The following is a 20,969-nucleotide window of genomic DNA, read 5'->3' as shown; positions in this document are numbered from 1 at the left end:
TGGCTGTTAAGCTTAGGAATTAGCCCACAAATCTAACACCATAGTCTCAATGCAGTCAGGAGTATAATGCCGAAATGAAATAAAAAATGCTATGCCGTCTCATCTCTTCTTCTTTTGTTCACACAAACATGAACATTTTCCAGCACTACCTTGCATTGAAAACCGGTCCAAATACATTCTTTTCTGTGATAATGATATAATTTGTAGATATTCTTACCTTCTCCAGAGCAATTATTAAGCCACGATGTTAGTGGTTTAAAAGTGCTAATGCTGTGTTGTTGCCAGGCCACTGCAATACTGATTACTTTCAATAAAAAGTTTTATCCAGCACATTATTATTAGAATAAGAAGCAATATGTCACAATTTGTATTATTCCACAACAAATTTCATTGGCGCTGTTACGAAGGTTTGACACTAGAGTATTCAACACCTGGCTGATTCCTTTACCTTGTCGCAGGAAACATCGTTGAATGCAACACAAGGAAAGTTACTCTGGTAGTGTAGCGTTTCCCAACAAAAAAATGAAAAATAAGATATTTTGTATTATTGGTTACATAGATATGAAATAATTAGTTAAAATGAATTGTTAATAGATTTTGTCTGTGCTAGAAAACATAACTTTTAAGAACGCGTTGAACAATTGGTTGAACAATTGGTAAGCACTGGTTGAGAACACTACATGAATGTTTCTTGCTTAGCTGGAGGCAAAGCTAGTGGAATGATAAAAAAATGGAACAGAAAAATGTTACTCCCTTTTCTAATTAAGCTGAACATTGCCTTCCAGCAACGTCATTACATTAGACCGTCGAGTGCGTTGGTAGACGACAGTTTGTGGGCCAGTGACCGACCTGAATATTACGCCGTTCGCGTAATAACATTGCCCGGATTTTGATAGAAAAAGATAGGTAAAAATGATTTCCGGAACGTACGAATTATAATCTGATGGATTAAACGGCGAATGAACACTGGCACTGTTCGGCCGTGACCACCAAACAATGCGGTAGCAACTTCTCTTTTATGCAGCCTGAAAGCGGACTAAAAAAATGCGTAAGAAAATATCATACAACGTACATAGCAAGGAAACAAGGCTACTTAACATCAAATTAACATAATTATTCAACGAAAGCGTACAAGTGACACACAGCTTACCTCGTTAGTGTAGGACAAAAGAGAGAGAGATCAAACAAGTCGCGTTCTGCTTTTTTTATATCTTGGACAAACGAAAGTACCTGCTACATTTTGTTTCACAGAGTTTTCTTTACACATTTTAAAACATAGATATTGCTTTACAAAATAATTCGTGAATAATTAAAAATACATCATCTCGTTAGTACATCGTTTCTTCCAATTAATATATAAATTTATTTATATTTGTAAAGTTATTTACAATATTTTCAGGCGTTAATTAAGACTGGTGATACTTTTTATACATTTATAAGGTAACATTACAGTAGGAACAATTAAAAATTAGTTTTTAAAATTACATAAAAATCATTGGAATCGTTGACAGAGTTAATTCTTCTGCAAACTGCACTTCCACTAAATTATAAATATTTGCTTGAATAAAAATGTAGAAATTAACAGCCTCTGTAACTTGCGAAGGCGATATTGCGGAGTAATAGTTGTTGAGTTCTGATACGACACAGTGGAAAGTGCGAAAGAGACGGACATTTGTCGTGCTGTGTTACAGCAAGTTGCAAAAAAAAAAAAAAAACTTAAGTGGGAGACAAAAGTACGAAGCGGAGTCCGGACAGAAAAGGCGAAAACAGATGTTACTAGGACGAAAAGGGTAAGGTTTTTAAGAACAGTAAGTTACAGATGGACGCATAAAAGAATGTAACGCGAGTATTGACGTAAGTAACATATTTGAAGAGCGGAAGCTGACATCACAAACATTTTCGCTGCAAGTTTCCTCACCCTTTCTTGGTTACACTTCGGCTCGAATAGGAGGCACGTTTGTCCTGATGGCTCATTGTGTGCCATATTTACCTAAGCGAAGACGAGGCCCTCACTCATATGGAGTCCATAACTAAGATGTAATATGTGATACAATAGTGACGGGGGCTATGGTAACAGGATTCGCATGTAGCTTCATGTTCTTCGTGCTCTTTCATTTTCATAGTAAACATAGGGAGTCAGTAATACAGACTAATTTAAATACAGCATTCCATATAACATATGTCCAATTTTTTATTGGTTATAGGTATACAGCTGGTTACATAAATAAGTTTTCATTTACCGTGTTGGTGCTCCAGTTGTCATGGATTTGTCTATCGACTGTCACTTTGGTATTTAAGTTCAAGTTGTAAAGCTGTGGCCGGCCGAGGTGGCCGAGCGGCTCTAGGCTCTACAGTCTGGGACCGCGCGACCGCTACAGTCGCAGGTTCGAATCCTGCCTCGGGCATGGATGTTTGTGATGTCCTTAGGTTAGTTAGGTTTAAGTAGTTCTAAGTTCTAGGGGACTGATGACCTCAGAAGTTAAGTCCCATAGTTCTCAGAGCCATTTGAACCATTTGTAAAGCTGTGCTTTAGTTTACATAATTGAATTTATCAACAGTGATTGTGGTTGTAATATATTAGACAATTCAGTTGCATCGTTTAACCACGCATGGCGTAGTTACAAATGCAGAGTATGCTTCAAAAATGGCTCTGAGCACTATCGGACTCAACTGCTGTGGTCATAAGTCCCCTAGAACTTAGAACTACTTAAACCTAACTAACCTAAGGACATCACACACATCCATGCCCGAGGCAGGATTCGAACCTGCGACCGTAGCGGTCGTGCAGTTCCAGACTGTAGCGCCTTTGACCGCTCGGCCACTCCGGCCGGCTCAGAGTATGCTTATATGGTATTTATGTACGGGTTTCGTAGCAGAAACTCTCGTTGTAGAAAAAAGGCCGGGTGATTTCTTATCGACGGAGTACCAGCCTAAAGAGTATTTACTTGAGGTTTCGTAATAGAAATGCTGCAGCATGTAGAAAACAGGATAGACGGTATCCTAACCGCTCACTGCCAGATATAAGTGTTTACTCGTGATTTCACTAAACTGTTTGAGATTGGTTTAGTGACCATCTTAACGTGCAAATGGACAGAATATTCATAAAAGAGAAGACATTACTGACTTGGTAGAACGTAGTTCTTCAACAAGCACACGCAGAATTTCTACCCAGATCGCTGCTGCACATACAATGGCGGATATTACGTATGCGCAACCTTTACCCTGATCATTTACAGCAGTTTCAAAACCTTCGAGAAAGAAGTGAAAGTAAATGGTTGGAATTTTGTCATTGACTAATTCTATACAAGTCATTCCACTGATACTGTTTACTAATTAATTCTCTACCATTCGCGTCAGTACGAATAACATCGGAGGTCCGACGAAAACCCACATGCCTTTGTGGAGACACGTTTTAAATAATGCTTCTTAGTGAATATGTGATGTGGCATGAGAGACACTCATCTGATTGGGCCCGTTATGTTAACGCATCGACCTACAAGGCCTCGTTAGCTGCGCTTTCGTGAAAACGAACTTCCAGCATTATTGGGAAAAGTTCCTTTGGCTACAAAGGTGGATATGTTCTTTCAGCCTGACGGGACCCCTACTCATTCTAATCGTCAGGTAACACTCATCTAAACCCAACATTCCTAAGATGAATCGGCACAAATGGTCAAGTTTCTTGGCTACCAAGGTCCTCGGACGTTACCCCTGTAGGTTGTGGCGATCGTTGGTAGGCGAAATCTACAAAGAAAAAGTAAACACAAGAGACCAAGTGATGGGATAATGAATAGTGCTGTCTTCATAAGAGAACGCCAAGGCGAATATATCGAACCAGTGAACCGCGTGGTGGTGATACCGCAGAAGCATCAGTACAGTGAGCGTGGGCACAGGATCCGAGGTGGCCAGATCTACTTGCTGTCGAGTCCAGATTGTCTCCGGCTCTCAGCCAACTCCTGTGCAACTTCCTTTGCTCGTTTCACGGTGCTTGTGTGTCAGAACTACTCTCACCATATTTAACTAGTCGCTGCCGAAGACACAAGCGCGTTACCTCTGGCCCACATCTCTGCTGACGGTAAAGGTTGGTTATCCATAGGTGTGGAAACAAATAGTGTGTGCTGAGCAGTGTGCCAAAGGGCTTGAGGATGGGCCAAAAGCGCTCTCGGGAATGACGAGTATGTGCGCTCCGGCACCTCAGTCGACTGTACCAGCGTACACCTGCAAAGTGAGTAGATTCATCGCAATGTAAGCCCGGTATGGGTAGATTTTATGAATGACATTTAACATTAATATATATTACTAAACAGCTAAAAAGGTGAACAATCCCAGTTGCAGGTTGCCTATCTAACGGCTTTCCAGGGGCACTAAAAATTTGTAATTTTTGAGAACATTTCTCGCGGAGAAAATTTTAAAATAAAAATTCGTTTTTCAATATTTCATATAGTTACTGACTGAATTTAAAAACTTTAAATGCTGTCATAATCTATTTGGTAAGAGGTATAATCTTATGTTAAAGGTTCAAGACAGTAAGTCAACTATTACAGTTAGAAGCTGCATACATGTCTTGAGAGAGTGTAACTCAGACTATATTCATCCAGTATTTGAGAATGAGAGCCCTTGGTGCCTTCCAACAAACTATACACATAATTTCAAACCTTTTTGAAACGTTTTCTCTCCGATATCCCTCACAAAACAATGAAAAGAAAAAGTTTATCGCGTAATAAATTTTCGCTTTTCATACGGTAAAACTTTTTTCAGCATCAGGCGCGACGATTTAATTTATTACCTCTTTCCTACTAACTCTATTCACAACACATTTTGAAGACAGTATCCATATAATACCATTGACTATACCTGTAAAATTATTACCTTTTACAACAAGCAGTTCAGGAGATGTGAAGTCACAAGTATTGAGATACATGAAAAATTGGCTTTTCTTAAAACATATCCCCATCACATGTGTGTGAATGTTGGCGGAAACGAATTACCGCCCTTTACCAAATGACTTCGCCATTTTGCTTTGGTTCCACTAACGATGTGCTTCGGTAGTGTGGCGCGAGGATTACAGCGTGTACCAGAACTGCAGGCATGTACTTGGAAACTAGTAAAAAGTAGTAATTTTTTCTGGGTGATGGTGGTTGGTGTATAAGTTCGTAGCGTTTTCCCAGAAATTTAACAAACACAGACTTTAGTCGTCAATAAGATAGTCTCTTTCACTATTTACAATAGTAAATGGGGAAACTTTTCGATTCCGCGACTGTAGAAATCACGTGGTTTTGAGGCGAAGAACTCGTTGTTCTCGGAATGCGTCTGCAAGACGTCACAGTTGTTGACAATAAATGTCAGCTGTGATGGCTATACTTCGGGGAAGCAATTCGTGGTACACCACATCGTCACTGTTCCACCAGAAGTATAAGATTATCTTTTGTGGATGCTCCCGTCTTTGTACGGGGAGTTACAGCTTTGTTTGGACTCAACCATATGTTAGCTCAAAGACAACATTTGTCGTCACCAGGAACGACACATGATAGGAATGGTCGGTGTTGTTCACGGGCCAATTGATGACGAGCAAGCAGTGATGCACATATGGGCACCCGCTGATGTTTTTGATTTTGGCTTAGAGCATGCGGCACTCATATATCCGATTTCTGAACCTTCGCCATTCCCTGCAAATATCGCACGATGGTGGAACGATCGCAGCTCATCACATATGCAGAGTACAGTGACGTGGACCACTGTGGTTTAATGCGTTTAAACGATCTTCATCAAGCGCCGAAGGTCTGGACGTAGAGAGTCACTAATGTCAAAACGATCCTCCTTAAAACGAGAAAACCATTTCCTTGCCATGCTCTGTCCAGTGGCATTGTCCCCATACACAGCACAAATGTTTCTGGCTGCTTCTGCTGTCATCGCCCCTCTAGTCCACTCAAACAGATGAATATGTCGGAAACGTTCCGATTTCTCTACTTGGAGCTCCATTTTCTAACATCCACAGCTCCATGCATTATGATAGCAATATGTAAACTCAGATAGGAACAGTGAACTACAAATAAAAAATGACAGTCGATAAACAAACTCACAGCAAACGGAATACCAACTGGAGAATACTCAGTATTGTAGAACACTCAGTATAATGTCGTTTATTGAAACTGAACTACACTTCACTATATACACACAAAAACAAATAACTTGTAGACGACCATTCATCAAGAGCGTCGGTGAGGTCTGTTGGAGCTGGTACTAGCTCGGCGAAGAACTGGCTGTACTGCTGCTGCGCTGGCCTTATAAAGCCGGCAGAGTACTCCCACTTTCCCTGTATCTGTGAGGCGACCTCTACAGAAAAAGGTTCGCATTAGTCTCTAGCAAGTTCTGTTTGTTTTGAAGAATTGCTTTCCTCTTGGTTGCGCCTGCAAATGCTTGTGTATGTTATATGGTACACAGGGGTGTCTTGAGTGTAGTCTGCTTGGCAGGGGCCGTCTGTGGCAGACGTAACACCAACATTCAAAACAAAAACTCTACGAACTTATGCACAAATCTTGTTAAAAACGTAAACTATACATGCAAAATTGTTACCTTTTACATCAGGTAGTTCAGAAGATCCGAAATCACAAGCACTGAGACGTTTTAAAAATTGGCTTTCCTTAAAACATGTCCCCATCACATTTTGTGATGTCCTGCGACTTTCTCTCTTTGCCTGGTTCTGTTTTGTTGTGCCCTCACATAATAACATATAACACAGAGGTGTAGAGAAGAAGCGCTTAGCGTGTTGTTGTGCTCGGCAGGTGACGGTGTTGCTGCTGGCGGCGGCGCTGTGTGGGGTGATGGCCGCCCCCGCCCCCGCGCCGTCGCCCTCGCTGCCGCTGGTCTACGGCTACTCGACGCCGCTGCAGTACGCGGCCGCCCTCGGCTACACCGGGCCCCTCATCAAGCCAGCCACCACCATCTACACCGGATACTCCGCCTACCCCTACACTTACGGCAAGTGCAGCACCGGCAGCGTTTAGCACGCTAGACCCGCATTCGGGAGGACGAAGGTTCAAACCGACGTCCGGCCATCCAGATTTAGGTCATCCGTGATTTCCCTGAATCACTCCAGACAAATGCCGGGATGGTTCCTTTGCAGGTGTACGACCGATTTCCTTCCACTTCCCTGACACAATCCGAGATTGTACTCCGTCTCTAATAACCTCGATGTCGCCGGAACGTTAAACCCAATCTTCCTTCCTTCTTCTACCACTAGCAATCCAGAGTGATCCGTATCATACCACTCTGCCAACTCAAAAAACCGTTAGGCTTCGTGCCTTAGGTACACAAATGATTTCGTGGGCTTTGTCAGGGCAGTAATACGGAAGACTGGCAACCATTTTCTAAAATCTTTATTTCAAAGTTATTGGTGAATCTTTCACGCTGTATGGTCGCAGTCCGTGGAAAGCTTTTGTTCCGCTCAATCTTATCACTGGTGGGTCGGACGTCGAAGAGCGACAGAAATACCGTAGCAGAAGTCTACATGTGATCGGCAGGGATAATCGTTGTCAAAGATAAAACTAAACTACTGAATTTTCATCTCTAAAAGACGGAAATTTCCATTCATTCGGTACAGGTACTGTCTAAATACACTACTGGCCATTAAAATTGCTACACCACGAAGATGACGTGCTACAGATGCGAAATTTAACCGACAGGAAGAAGATGCTGTTATATGCAAATGATTAGCTTTTCAGAGCATTCACACAAGGTTGGCGCCGGTGACGACACCTACAACGTGCTGTCATGAGGGACGTTTCCAACCGATTTCTCATAAACAAACAGCAGTTGACCGGCGTTGCCTGGTGAAACGTAGTTGTGATGTCTCGTGTAAGGAGGAGAAATGTGTACCATCACGTTTTCGGCTTTGATAAAGGTTGGATTGTAGCCTATCGCGGTGAACGCACGTTGGAAGCGTGTATTCGTCATCGCCATACTGGCGTATCACCCGGCGTGATGGTATGGGGTGCCAATGGTTACGCGTCTCGGTCACTCCTTGTTCGCATTGACGGCACTTAGAACAGTGGACGTTATATTTTAGATGTGTTACGACCGTGGCTCTACCCTTAATTCGATCACTGCGAAACCCGACATTTCAGCAGGATAACGCACGACCGCATGTTGCAGATCCTGTACGGGCCCTGCTCGATACAGAAAATGTTCGACTGCTGCCCTGGCTAGCACATTCTCCAGATCTCTCACCAATTGAAAACGTCTGGTCAATGGTGGCCGAGCAACTGGCTCGTCACAATACGCCGGTCACAACTCTTGATGAACTGTGGTATCGTGTTGAAGCTGCATGGGCAGCTGTACATGTACACGCCATCCAAGCTCTATTTGACTCAATGCCCAGGCGTATCAAGGCCGTTATTACGGCTACAGGTGGTTGTTCTGGATACTGATTTCTCAGGATCTATGCAGCCAAATTGCGTGAAAATGTAATCACATGTCAGTTCTAGTATAATATATTTGTCCAATGAGTACCCGTTTATCAACTGCATTTCGTCTTGGTGTAGCAATTTTAATGGCCAGTAGTGTATCAATAAGTTTCATGGATTCTTCTTTCCTGCTACGACTGTCCCATTGTTTATATTTTTCGATGGCTTCTCCATACAGAAGTGGGCAATAGTTCTTCACTGTACATAAAATTTTGATTTAGGAAAACTAAAATTCATGGTTTTCATACTGAAGAGCATGTTGATTTTTCTACTGCCCATCTTCGGCAGACTTTTGTGTTCCTTCATACTTCTCACGCTTCTCTTTGTGTTTTCAATGTAGACTTTACCATAATTACATGGAATTTTGTATATCGTCAATGCTAACACACGTGGGCTTTTATCCTTTACAGATCTGAGGACACTAAACAACCGAACTAGGTTAATAATTGGCTCCTTTTACCGACCTCCCGACTCAGCAGCATTAGTGGCAGAACAACTGAGAGAAAATTTGGAATACATTTCACATAAATTTTCTCAGCATGTTATAGTCTTAGGTGGAGATTTCACTTTACCAGATATAGACTGGGACACTCAGATGTTTAGGACGGGTGGTAGGGACAGAGCATCGAGTGACATTATACTGAGTGCACTATCCGAAAATTACCTCGAGCAATTAAACAGAGAACCGACTCGTGGAGATAACATCTTGGACCTACTGATAACAAACAGACCCGAACTTTTCGACTCTGTATGTACAGAACAGGGAATCAGTGATCATAAGGCCGTTGCAGCATCCCTGAATATGGAAGTTAATAGGAATATAAAAAAAAGGGAGGAAGATTTATCTGTTTAGCAAGAGTAATAGAAGGCAGATTTCAGACTACCTAACAGATCAAAACGAAAATTTCTGTTCCGACACTGACAATGTTGAGTGTTTATGGAAAAAGTTCAAGGCAATCGTAAAATGCGTTTTAGACAGGTACGTGCCGAGAAAAACTGTGAGGAACGGGAAAAACCCACCGTGGTACAACAACAAAGTTAGGAAACTACTGCGAAAGCAAAGAGAGCTCCACTCCAAGTTTAAACGCAGCCAAAACCTCTCAGACAAACAGAAGCTAAACGATGTCAAAGTTAGCGTAAGGAGGGCTATGCGTGAAGCGTTCATTGAATTCGAAAGTAAAATTCTATGTACCGACTTGACAGAAAATCCTAGGAAGTTCTGGTCTTACGTTAAATCAGTAAGTGGCTCGAAACAGCATATCCAGACACTACGGGATGATGATGGCATTGAAACAGAGGATGACACGCGTAAAGCTGAAATACTAAACACCTTTTTCCAAAGCTGCAGTTCCTTCTCTAAATCCTCGCACAAACGAAAAAATGACTGACATCGAAATAAGTGTCCAAGGAATAGAAAAGCAACTGGAATCACTCAATAGAGGAAAGTCCACTGGACCTGACGGGATACCAATTCGATTCTACACAGAGTACGCGAAAGAACTCGCCCCCCTTCTAACAGCCGTGTACCGCAAGTCTCTAGAGGAACGGAGGGTTCCAAATGATTGGAAAAGAGCACAGATAGTCCCAGTCTTCAAGAAGGGTCGTCGAGCAGATGCGCAAAACTATAGACCTATATCTCTGACGTCGATCTCTTGTAGAATTTTAGAACATGTTTTTTGCTCGCGTATCATGTCATTTCTGGAAACCCAGAATCTACTATGTAGGAATCAACATGGATTCCGGAAACAGCGATCGTGTGAGACCCAACTCGCTTTATTTGTTCATGAGACCCAGAAAATATTAGATACAGGCTCCCAGGTAGATGCTATTTTTCTTGACTTCCGGAAGGCGTTCGATACAGTTCCGCACTGTCGCCTGATAAACAAAGTAAGAGCCTACGGAATATCAGACCAGCTGTGTGGCTGGATTGAAGAGTTTTTAGCAAACAGAACACAGCATGTTGTTATCAATGGAGAGACGTCTACAGACGTTAAAGTAACCTCTGGCGTGCCACAGGGGAGTGTTATGGGACCATTGCTTTTCACAATATATATAAATGACCTAGTAGATAGTGTCGGAAGTTCCATGCGGCTTTTCGCGGATGATGCTGTAGTATACAGAGAAGTTGCAGCATTAGAAAATTGTAGCGAAATGCAGGAAGATCTGCAGCGGATAGGCACTTGGTGCAGGGAGTGGCAACTGACCCTTAACATAGACAAATGTAATGTATTGCGAATACATAGAAAGAAGGATCCTTTATTGTATGATTATATGATAGCGGAACAAACACTGGTAGCAGTTACTTCTGTAAAATATCTGGGAGTATGCGTGCGGAACGATTTGAAGTGGAATGATCGTATAAAATTAATTGTTGGTAAGGCGGGTACCAGGTTGAGATTCATTGGGAGAGTCCTTAGAAAATGTAGTCCATCAACAAAGGAGGTGGCTTACAAAACACTCGTTCGACCTATACTTGAGTATTGCTCGTCAGTGTGGGATCCGTACCAGATCGGTCTGACGGAGGAGATAGAGAAGATCCAAAGAAGAGCGGCGCGTTTCGTCACAGGGTTATTTGGTAACCGTGATAGCGTTACGGAGATGTTTAATAAACTCAAGTGGCAGACTCTGCAAGAGAGGCGCTCTGCATCGCGGTGTAGCTTGCTCGCCAGGTTTCGAGAGGGTGCGTTTCTGGATGAGGTATCGAATAAATTGCGTCCCCCTACTTATACCTCCCGAGGAGATCACGAATGTAAAATTAGAGAGATTAGAGCGCGCACGGAGGCTTTCAGACAGTCGTTCTTCCCGCGAACCATACGCGACTGGAACAGGAAAGGGAGGTAATGACAGTGGCACGTAAAGTGCCCTCCGCCACACACCGTTGGGTGGCTTGCGGAGTATCAATGTAGATGTAGATGTATTCTGTTTGTTTATCTAAAAAGCTGTCTCATTTTATCTTACCTATGTGAGCCGTTACGTTTATAATAAAAGGGAGATAATTGTGTTCCATTGTTGTCTTTTATGCTTCTCGTTTGGCCTACTGGTATTTAGTAAGGCGATCGGCAGCAGCATCTTTCTGTATGAACATTGCAGCTTGTAAACATACACCATTCAGTATGCTCTGTCTCCAATATCAGCTGAATATTAAATCTTAATGTTTCTCCCTTTCAGTATATGTAATACTTTAAGCGAGCAGTGGCGATGACTATGCTACCTTTTCTCACACACTTTCAGCACTCCCTGTCTTTGTAATCTTGGAAGAACTCCGTTTTCTTGAAGAATATGCCAATGTTGTTACCCACTGTCTTGTAACAGACTCAGAACTCCCACAATAAAATCACATTTCATACAGTTTAAATAATTTCATTCTGAACCCAAGCTTGTGCTGAGTCTCTAAGACCTCAGTGCCGATGGGACGTTAAACTTCAGTTTTCCTTCCTTATTTCGTCTCCTAACACGTCCGTCCTAGCATACAGTCCCAGAAATGAAAGAACGAAAATAACCACAGTTTTTATTGATCTTCTCACGCGTACAGCACACGGACTCTCTCCCGTACTCAGTTTAACGTTTTAACTCAGACCTTGTTCTCAACGATTCACACTTTTCACCAGTTAATAAACAGTTCGTAAAAAAACAATCGATATTTAATAGTTTTGAATGCTCGCTCAAATACTATGCAGATCATCACTTTCAGGCTCTTGAAAGTTCGCGGTTGCGACTGCCACGTGGGGTTTACACACTCCGGCGGTTTCAGTTTTCACTAAAAATCCAAAATTTTCGTAGACATCATCCACATTTAATCATAAACTTTTACCAATAACCAAAATTCTCCAAGAAACCATTATAACTCAGTTTTAACGAAAATGTCTAGAACTCTGAGACAACATGTGATTGACTTTTAGCAGGTCTGATTGTTGTATTTTGCTGCGAATTGCGGTTACGTTGGATACCTGAATCTTGTAACTATGAAGTGACCATATTGCTTTTCGGGAGGCTAGCCCATACCACCGCCCATGGCAGCAGATGTGAAGCTTGCTGTCTTTTGGGATCGTTCGTAGCGTGCAGAGATTTTATTTATTGTAATGTCTTACTGCTTCGGAGTTAATACTATATCTATTATTACCATTGTTTGAGTTGTGTTACACTGAAGTGTAAGAAGTTCGTTCGTGATATCTTATTCAGTGGGAATATTCGACGTCGCTTTCTTGGCCAGAGAATTGCCGTACTAGGTCAGTCGAGAGAAATGGTTGCGCGTTACATGCCTACAGCGTCAACAATTACTCTTGATAGAACTCCCACAAAGGAAAAAATATAAGGATGAGATGACAGACTTCAACGTCGAAGCGTTGTAGTAAGTTGTAAATTTAAAAAGATGGAGCTTATGGACCTAATGTCTGTTCATAACTCACAGTTAACCAAACACCAAACCGACGACGTGGTGAAAACCACACGGACATAGGTTCGTTACGCTGTCACATTGTTACTGTAATTTCAACCCAGCAGAATTACAGTGGACCCAAACCGACGACGTGGTGAAAACCACACGGACATAGGTTCGTTACGCTGTCACATTGTTACTGTAATTTCAACCCAGCAGAATTACAGTGGACCCAAATTGAAGGTTATGCTGCCAGCAATAATAAAAAAAAACCTACATTGTCTGCAGTCGAGGCATACGGCAACAGTGCTGTTATCAAAGTCGCTTCTGCAGACTGGGAGAAAACCGACAATCACATCCAGCCCATCATGGAGAGATCATGGCAGAAAGAAGCCATTTAAAAACGACCGTTGTGGGAAATGACGCGCTCTGTTTCTCGCAATGAAACCAACTTTGCGACCTCTGAAGGTTTCACGCGTGAACTCAGCATCATACATCATGTCTAACTTAAATTATTTCGTCTTAGTGATCTCCGGTTTGAAGTAGATAAAAATATGATGTATACTTAACATTTCGTTCGCGTAATGTGTTTACATAAATTCAAGAACAAAAATGTTTTCCGCGCATCGAAGTCAGTGGCGTCGTCGGGAAATGAATTTTCATAAACTTTCTGTAAATTGCTTTAAAAATTTGTTGCCGCAAATAAAAGTAAAATGAAAATATAGTACAACTCTTACAAAAGGCAACAATAGTTTGCGACTTTCATTTTACAAACAACGGTTTGCGACTTTGAGCGAGATAAACGGAATGTAAGATTAGATGTGTGTTCTGTGCGAGACGTTGCATCTCGCTCCGCGCCTCAACGCGTTTCTCCCTAAGTATCAATCCTGGAGTGATTTTGAACGGATCATAGGATTAATTTATTATTCCTCAACCCAGGGAACCACTTGTGCGCCTTGAGCACTGCTTTCAAAGCATGGAGGCACACCGGGCAAAGACCAGTGATCTCCTATGGGTACTGTATGATCGTAACGTGAAACGACCTGCAAGAACTGAATAAATCTATGGGAGGTACTGGTATAGAGTCACGTTCAGAAACGTGTAGACAGTCATATTTTTCCCTAGGCCCATACGCGAATGAAACATAATTCCGAATTATCCAGTGACCTGCGAAGTGCAAATGTAGAGGTGGTCCAATGAGCATTCTCACTTCCTCGCTGAGTCTCAAATTTATCTATGGTGAAGCAAAGCTAAAGGTAATTTACAGCATGCAGCATTTACAATGAAATCCTCCAATGGATACCTTTCTGTTGAGAGTACCCTCCAGTTCGGTCCACATCGTTCTGTTTCGTTTCACCCGCGCGCTAAGTTATAATGCAGTCCATTATCCCATGAGTCACGCTCAACCGAAAACGGCGTACTCGCGCGTGCTGGTCCTTGAGCAGGCGTCAACAGGACGCACAGGTATTGCATAATGCACTTCCGCGGTACTACTCAGGTGCCCGCCGTAAAATCCGGCTGACTCATTCCTCTGTGAGGCAACTTCACACCGCACGATTTTTAACCCCAGAAAGTTCACTAGATGTTTATCCACGTATACAAATCTGGAGAAAGCATGTCGCAAAAGCCACAGAACTAAGTGCACTAAATTCGTTGTTCATACACCCTTTGGATAAATTAAAACCAATGTCATAGCAATTGGGGGGGGGGGCACTCACACACTGACTCCAAAACGTGGTAGGCTGGGGAGGTTGGGGGGGGGGGGGAATGTCAACATAAGGTTTCTACCCCCCTCCCACACACAGAATAAATTAAAAATGTACACGATCTACGGACAGAACTAGTAATAAAAATCATATCAGCAAATATGCAACTAGGAGGCTATTTTGGTTGACAGCAATTTTTGCTTATAACTGAATCAAACTGTCACATCCTTGAAGCTACTATCTGTCCTGTCATCAATTTCCGTGAAGGAAAAGAAGACCTTGTAAATCAGAATGGTTTATGCCTTATCTGTCACATTACAATGAAAAATTACAATGTTTCTACTATGACTGCAGTGGGTCTACCCTCACAGTTACCAATAGAAGACAACAGAAAGAAGCAACATTTTAAAGAATGTTTCTGTAACAGGAAAAAAACTAGAAAAATTTAAAATACACGAGAAGGACTTGAGTCACTTAGGCCTTAAATCAGCCCTGGATACAGTATGTTGCATTGTGCTGTACACATACCTTGGCAGTAGCTACACTAAAGCTACCCATGTAAAACTTTAGATAAATTTGTCTAGACATGCTGTTTGTTGCCATAGGGAAGCAGAACTTTATCAGCATGATAAACACACAGTAATATGTTACACTGATACAAAATCCAAAGAAGTGCTGGTAATGCATTACGCTCAAAGTACAAACATATTTGTCTTTCTAATTAGATTTCACTATGGTACCTCACACTGCATTATTTTAGCAAATGCAACCTTGCAGCTAGTACTGGAACACATTAAATAATGCATTCTAAATCAGCTGTCTCAATGATATAATCTATAGATTACTACTGTGATTTTCAGACAATTTTTGGTGTCTCCTCAAACTATTTGAACAATTTAAGCATTTGAAACTTCCTGGAAGATTAAAACTGTGTGTTAGGTTGAGGCTCAAACATGGGACCTCTGCCTTTTGCGGGCAAGTGCTTGGTCCAGCACACAGTTTTAATCCGTGAGAAAGTTTCATATCAGTGCACATTCTGCTACAGAGTTAAAATAAAGTTCTAATTTAAACATTTGTTCTTTGTGTGTTATTTCTTCCATCTAGTAAATATTTTAAAAAGAAAAATTTTCTGCCAAATTTAGGAAAATTGGTGTCAAATACAATAACCATTATCCAAAAGTAAGCTTTATTATCAGAGTCTGCCTCATTTTTATTTTATTTTTTATTTTATTTTTATTTTTGTTATTTTTTGGCATATGGCCATTTCACTAATGACAGTCACTAATATAACACTCTCTATAGTTTGGACCCACTACTATCTCATCATATAGTTCTAAAATTGCTCTCTTTTATGTGTTGTGGAAAGAAAGAATGAAGCTGCAGTATAAACTGACACAAAATATAGCTTAAGCAGCTGCCTCAGTGTGACTAATTATTTGATTCTTTTCAACAGGTTATGGCTATGGATATCCGAGCTACTACTACCTCTGATAACAGGGGCTCATCTACTAACCTACCAGAAAAGGATGAACACACTATCAACAAAGCACCTGGAAATGTTTAAAACTTATTTATACATTATGTTATAAACAAATTATGCTTAATAAAGGTTTTAATGACTTTTCGCACATAGTCTTCTAATTTTTTCTTATCCTTCATAAATTTATGTCCAAATAGCATTTTATTCATAATATGGAATTCTGACCAAGATACAAGACATAACATAAAAGACTGCAGTAAATAAAGTACAAGCTATTACCAGTTGCTCTCTACAACAACTGAGCATGTGCAAAAAATGTTACGATAAAAGAAGTTACTGACTTAAGTAAAAAAATTGAAATGCAAATGAACACCATAATAATGCAAAAACAGTGTGATAACTTTCACTAAGTATTTCACAGCTTCCTGAATGGAAGCCTTCTTAAAGAAATATAGTATACTGTCACCAAGACTCAATAGTTTCTATGGTTAATAACAACTGTGGTAGATTTGTTTTGATAATTAGTGCTGAACAAACTTATACAAACAGAGACAATTATTATGACTAACAGATCCAACATAATTAAAGTCTCAAGCTAAAAAAATTGAAAAACAATAGGATTTTAATAGTCATTTGATATAGGCCTATTATATAATATAGAAAAAATATCAAGGTTGGATGTTGTGTTGCCAGTGGCATCATAAGAAAGAGAATGTAATCTCAGATTGAACTAGGATGCAGAAGGAAATCAACCATGTCCTTTGCATAGGAACTATTCTGACATTCATCTTAACTGATTTAGTGTAGTCACAGTGGTCTTGTCCTGTGTTATCTCTCAGTGGAAGTTATTTGAGGTGATACTGGAGGTTCACTGACAATGAAAATTGTCATTTGGTCTATAGAAGGGTACTAGGTTTAGCTCTGTATTTGCTTTACAAATTTGGAAAAACAAGCCATAGAATTTAATGAAATGACAAAAATAGTTGAACAATATTAACAGCTGTTGGACTAAGTCTTTCGTCATGTGTAGACAAAAAATTGTAAGATGAAAAATTACTACTCGGATAGTTATGTAATTAATGCATTGTTAGTTTGTAGGTAAATATCAGCAGTCATAGTTCACATTGAAGCCCAAAGATCGTATCACACCAATGTAGGAGTCATAGGAGTCAAAACAAAATGTTGAAATGAGCTGTGATATTTTGTTCCAGCTCCTCTAGTGGCATGCTACAGTACTGTGGTGTAGAGATTTATATGTTTACAGGACAGGAGAAATGGGATTGAAAATAAAAAAAAAAAGAAATGTAACTTTATTCTTTTGATGTAATAATTCAAACTTTATGAATACTCATTGTATGTCAAGATTTCAACAAAAACCACAAATTTTCCCATTTCATCCATATCAAGGTGTCTGCTACAGGGTGTTTCACAATTCATGTTAAAGTTTCTAGAAGCTCTAGAGGGGACTTAATAGACTGAGTTTTACATAGGAACCCATGTTTAGAAACAGTTTGTTTCCATTACAAGGAAGACAAGAGATATTCAGCCATGCGCTAGATATTTCTTATGCAGTTCATCTGTTATGGTAGGCTACCAACATTCATGAATGGTATGATGACACAATGTCATGTGATTTCTTCTGTTTCCATCTGCCTTGTTTTCATGCTTCCTGGTGATGCGTCAGTTGACATTACCTTGAATAGTGCTGCAGTAACAGGATGCCAGAGTACACATTTACAGAGTACACTGATATGTCGTTAATTTAAGATGAAGCTTGCCACAATGGAAGAGAAGTTTAATGTCTGTACCACAAGTGCTTCCAAAATTGTGTGACTCCATTTCATCCCATGTTTGCCAGAGTAGAACAACGGCTGCAGGAAAGTGAGAAGTTTACTAGCAATAGAGCAAACAGTGTTATCCCAGGAAGGTGGCACACTGTCGTATTGAAAAAGGGAGTGTTTCATCAAGTTGAAGAGAACCCATCGATGAGTACTCGAGCCTTTGCACATGACTTTCATGTGACTCACTTGTCTATCTGGTGTGTTCTGCAAGAACAGAAACTCCGCCCATATCACCCTCAAAAGATTCACACCATGCTCCCAGTGGATTTTATACCATGTGTCAATATCTGTACTTGGTTTTCACACCTTTGTGTGGATTTTACTCAGTATCCAGGCAAATCTTGTTCACCTATGAAGTGCATTTCAACAGGGAAGCTGTTTTGAATGCTCAAAATAGCCACATTTTGGATCAAGGAAACCACAAAGCCATGTCTACATGAAGATTTTAGCACACCTTCAGCATCAATGTCTGGGCAGTTATCTGCAATGGTCATGTGATTAGATTGTACATTCTTCTTCCCCATATAATGGGTACTAGAGCAAAAAGTGCTAGTGGAGTTTTTGGAAGATGGACATTCAGCACAAATTGCCATTCTACCATGGTGGTGTGGCAGTACATTTTGCAATTTGCATCCAAAACCATCTGAAAGTAGTCTACTGATTGTAATCTATGGGGACAAGTGGACTGGTTGAGGTAGACCATATACTAGCCACCAAGATATCCAAATTGAACCCCTATTGACTTTTTCCTGTGGGGCCAACATGAAGAGTCTTGTTTAAAAGACCCATGTCCACTTGGAGTAAGATCAGGCTGCACGGATCATGGCTGTGGCAGAAATGATGCAAGTTGGACTGAGTTTATGCAAACTTACTGTGTAGATATACTGCATCCACAAAACTTGGTGTTCATCGTATTGAACAGCTGTTGTAATATCACAGTGAACAGGAGTGATATCTGCACATCTTGTTTTCCTCATAATATGAAAATGAACTGTTTCTGGACATGAATTCCTATGTAACACTCGATCTAATAAGTCCTCTCTACAACCTCTAGAGGTGTGGAACATGAACTGTGAAACACCCTGTATGTCATACCCAGGAGATTGATGGCTGCATAACATTTTGGAAATAACAAAATAGCCTCCTTAGATTCTCCTGAGACCTGTTGTTACTTTGATTTAATCTTTGGTGCTGCAGTAGTTGTGCCTATTACCCCATGACTATATGGAGAAAGAATAGCTGATCTTGAAATTTGAAGCTGATTTGGTCATATCACACACAGAATTAGAAGAGTTGAGAGCTGCAGTTGTCAGCAATAGAGTTAGTAATGGGGTAGATGACTGGAAACTGGTCAAACCTGCAAGATCAAACAAGAGGTTAAAGAGAAGGTGCAAGTCTACTTCAGTCTAGATATGTGCATCAGTTTGACTGCTCTGGAGACTGTAGACAAATGTGTACAAATAGCCCAAGGAATTCTGAACACACTGACAAAACAGGGGAAAAAGTGCAAGCTAGTAGTTGAAGGCTGAAAATGTCGAAAAGATAAAGCTTCTTCTTCTAGGGTGTAGCCATTGGAGGGGAATGGGCGGGGGGGGGGGGGGGGGTATTGAATAATAGGTACTTGTACTGCAACTAGTATTTTTGAGCCAGGTGCAGGGCTTAGTGATATCACCTGAGATTTACACTCTCTGGGGACAAATATTGGTAAAGATCATGTAGTTACTACTGGGGTTGCTGGGAGCAGTTTGACTCATAACCTCATCTATGCAACTGGAGATGACATCAGGCATATAACTTGGAATGCTGCTCATACAAATATAAAGACTGTGTCATTCTCTAAGCAATATTACAAGCCATGAATGAGGCAGTCTGTTGAACATTTAAATGCAGAGCTTCATGAGTCACTCAACAGACTGGGGAAATCACACATTTGGTGAGACTGAGTTATCACCCTTCACGTGGCACACCACATGTGGAATGGTCAACATCTGAATTTTCTAGTACAATCCTTGAGATTTCCAATATGTTCGCAGGAGAGCTTCTGTAAAGTTTGGAAGGTAGGAGACGAGATACTGGCAGAACTAAAGCTGTGAGTACCGGGCGTGAGTCGTGCTTCGGTAGCTCAGATGGTAGAGCACTTGCCCGCGAAAGGCAAAGGTCCCGAGTTCGAGTCTCGGTCGGGCACACAGTTTTAATCTGCCAGGAAGTTTCAAAAGTTGAATAAACTCACTTCAGTGAGTACTGCATTGGACAGCTATTTGAGTAACATACTTCAGCAACAGACTTGGAAACATAAAAGATCTCAGTTCTGAAAGGCTGTAGGACCCAACAGGAAATATTTTAAATTTCATTAATCAATTATATTGGGTACCAAAAAGGGTTAGAAAAAACTGAGAAGTAATTATATGTGAGGATTTCAATAGAGGTTTCATTTCGGATAGTTCTGATCAATTGCACATAGGGTAACTTAAGTCCACCTTGGTATGACCCCACAGTAACATTCCCAACAAGAACAGAAGGACATAGTTCAAGAACCATTGACTATTTTATTCAGAGAGACTTTACAGGATGAAAAATGGGAGAAAGTTTGCCAAGAACATACAATAGATGAGAAGTTTAAGTCTTTCTTTAAAATATTCTTCCAAAAGTATGAAATAGTTTTCCTTTACAACAGATCAGGTACATTTACAAATGAATTTGAGAAAAAGGGTACCCAGGTTCTGAGACTTAAATATGTAGTAATACAAAGAGTGATACTTATTTAGTGCAAATGACTAGCTCTAATCAAGAATTAAAAATGCACTACAAGGAGTACTGCAAAATTCTTCATTGTGTCATCAAAAAGGCCAGAACCATATAATAGTCTTTCCTTCTCATCCCATATGGTAATTCTTCTCTCACCTGTGGTTCTGGGTGACTTTCCTGAAATCTACCCCCTTTCCTAGACCTCTCCAGTCTTTCTCCTTCACCCCACTTCCTTCCACTGGACACTCTACGTAGTTATATGTTAAGAATTTCATTCTTCTTGTAACAAGGCTCTTTCTGAAGAGTTATGGATTTGCAAAGTAAGTTCTGTTCCCTACCTGTATCCTTTTCCTTATAGCCTTT

The 20,969-nt window shown here is 40.7% G+C and overlaps 1 protein-coding gene across 1 annotated transcript in view; it reads left to right on the top strand.

The window, feature by feature from the left end:
* Positions 1 to 16,168, top strand: part of LOC126481614 (uncharacterized) — a 31,078-nt gene extending 14,910 nt beyond the window's left edge. The window contains exons 2-3 of the mRNA XM_050105492.1: positions 6,780 to 6,975; positions 15,994 to 16,168. Coding sequence (XP_049961449.1) covers positions 6,780 to 6,975; positions 15,994 to 16,031 — 234 coding nt within the window. The 3' untranslated portion in view covers positions 16,032 to 16,168. The remainder of the gene's footprint in view (positions 1 to 6,779; positions 6,976 to 15,993) is intronic.
* Positions 16,169 to 20,969: the final 4,801 nt, after the last annotated feature.

This window comes from Schistocerca serialis, chromosome 5 (genome assembly GCF_023864345.2).
Source record: "Schistocerca serialis cubense isolate TAMUIC-IGC-003099 chromosome 5, iqSchSeri2.2, whole genome shotgun sequence".
NCBI classification, from domain to species: Eukaryota; Metazoa; Arthropoda; class Insecta; order Orthoptera; family Acrididae; genus Schistocerca; species Schistocerca serialis.
Note: the sequence above shows the minus strand (reverse complement) of the source record. Positions and strands in the feature narration are given on the sequence as shown.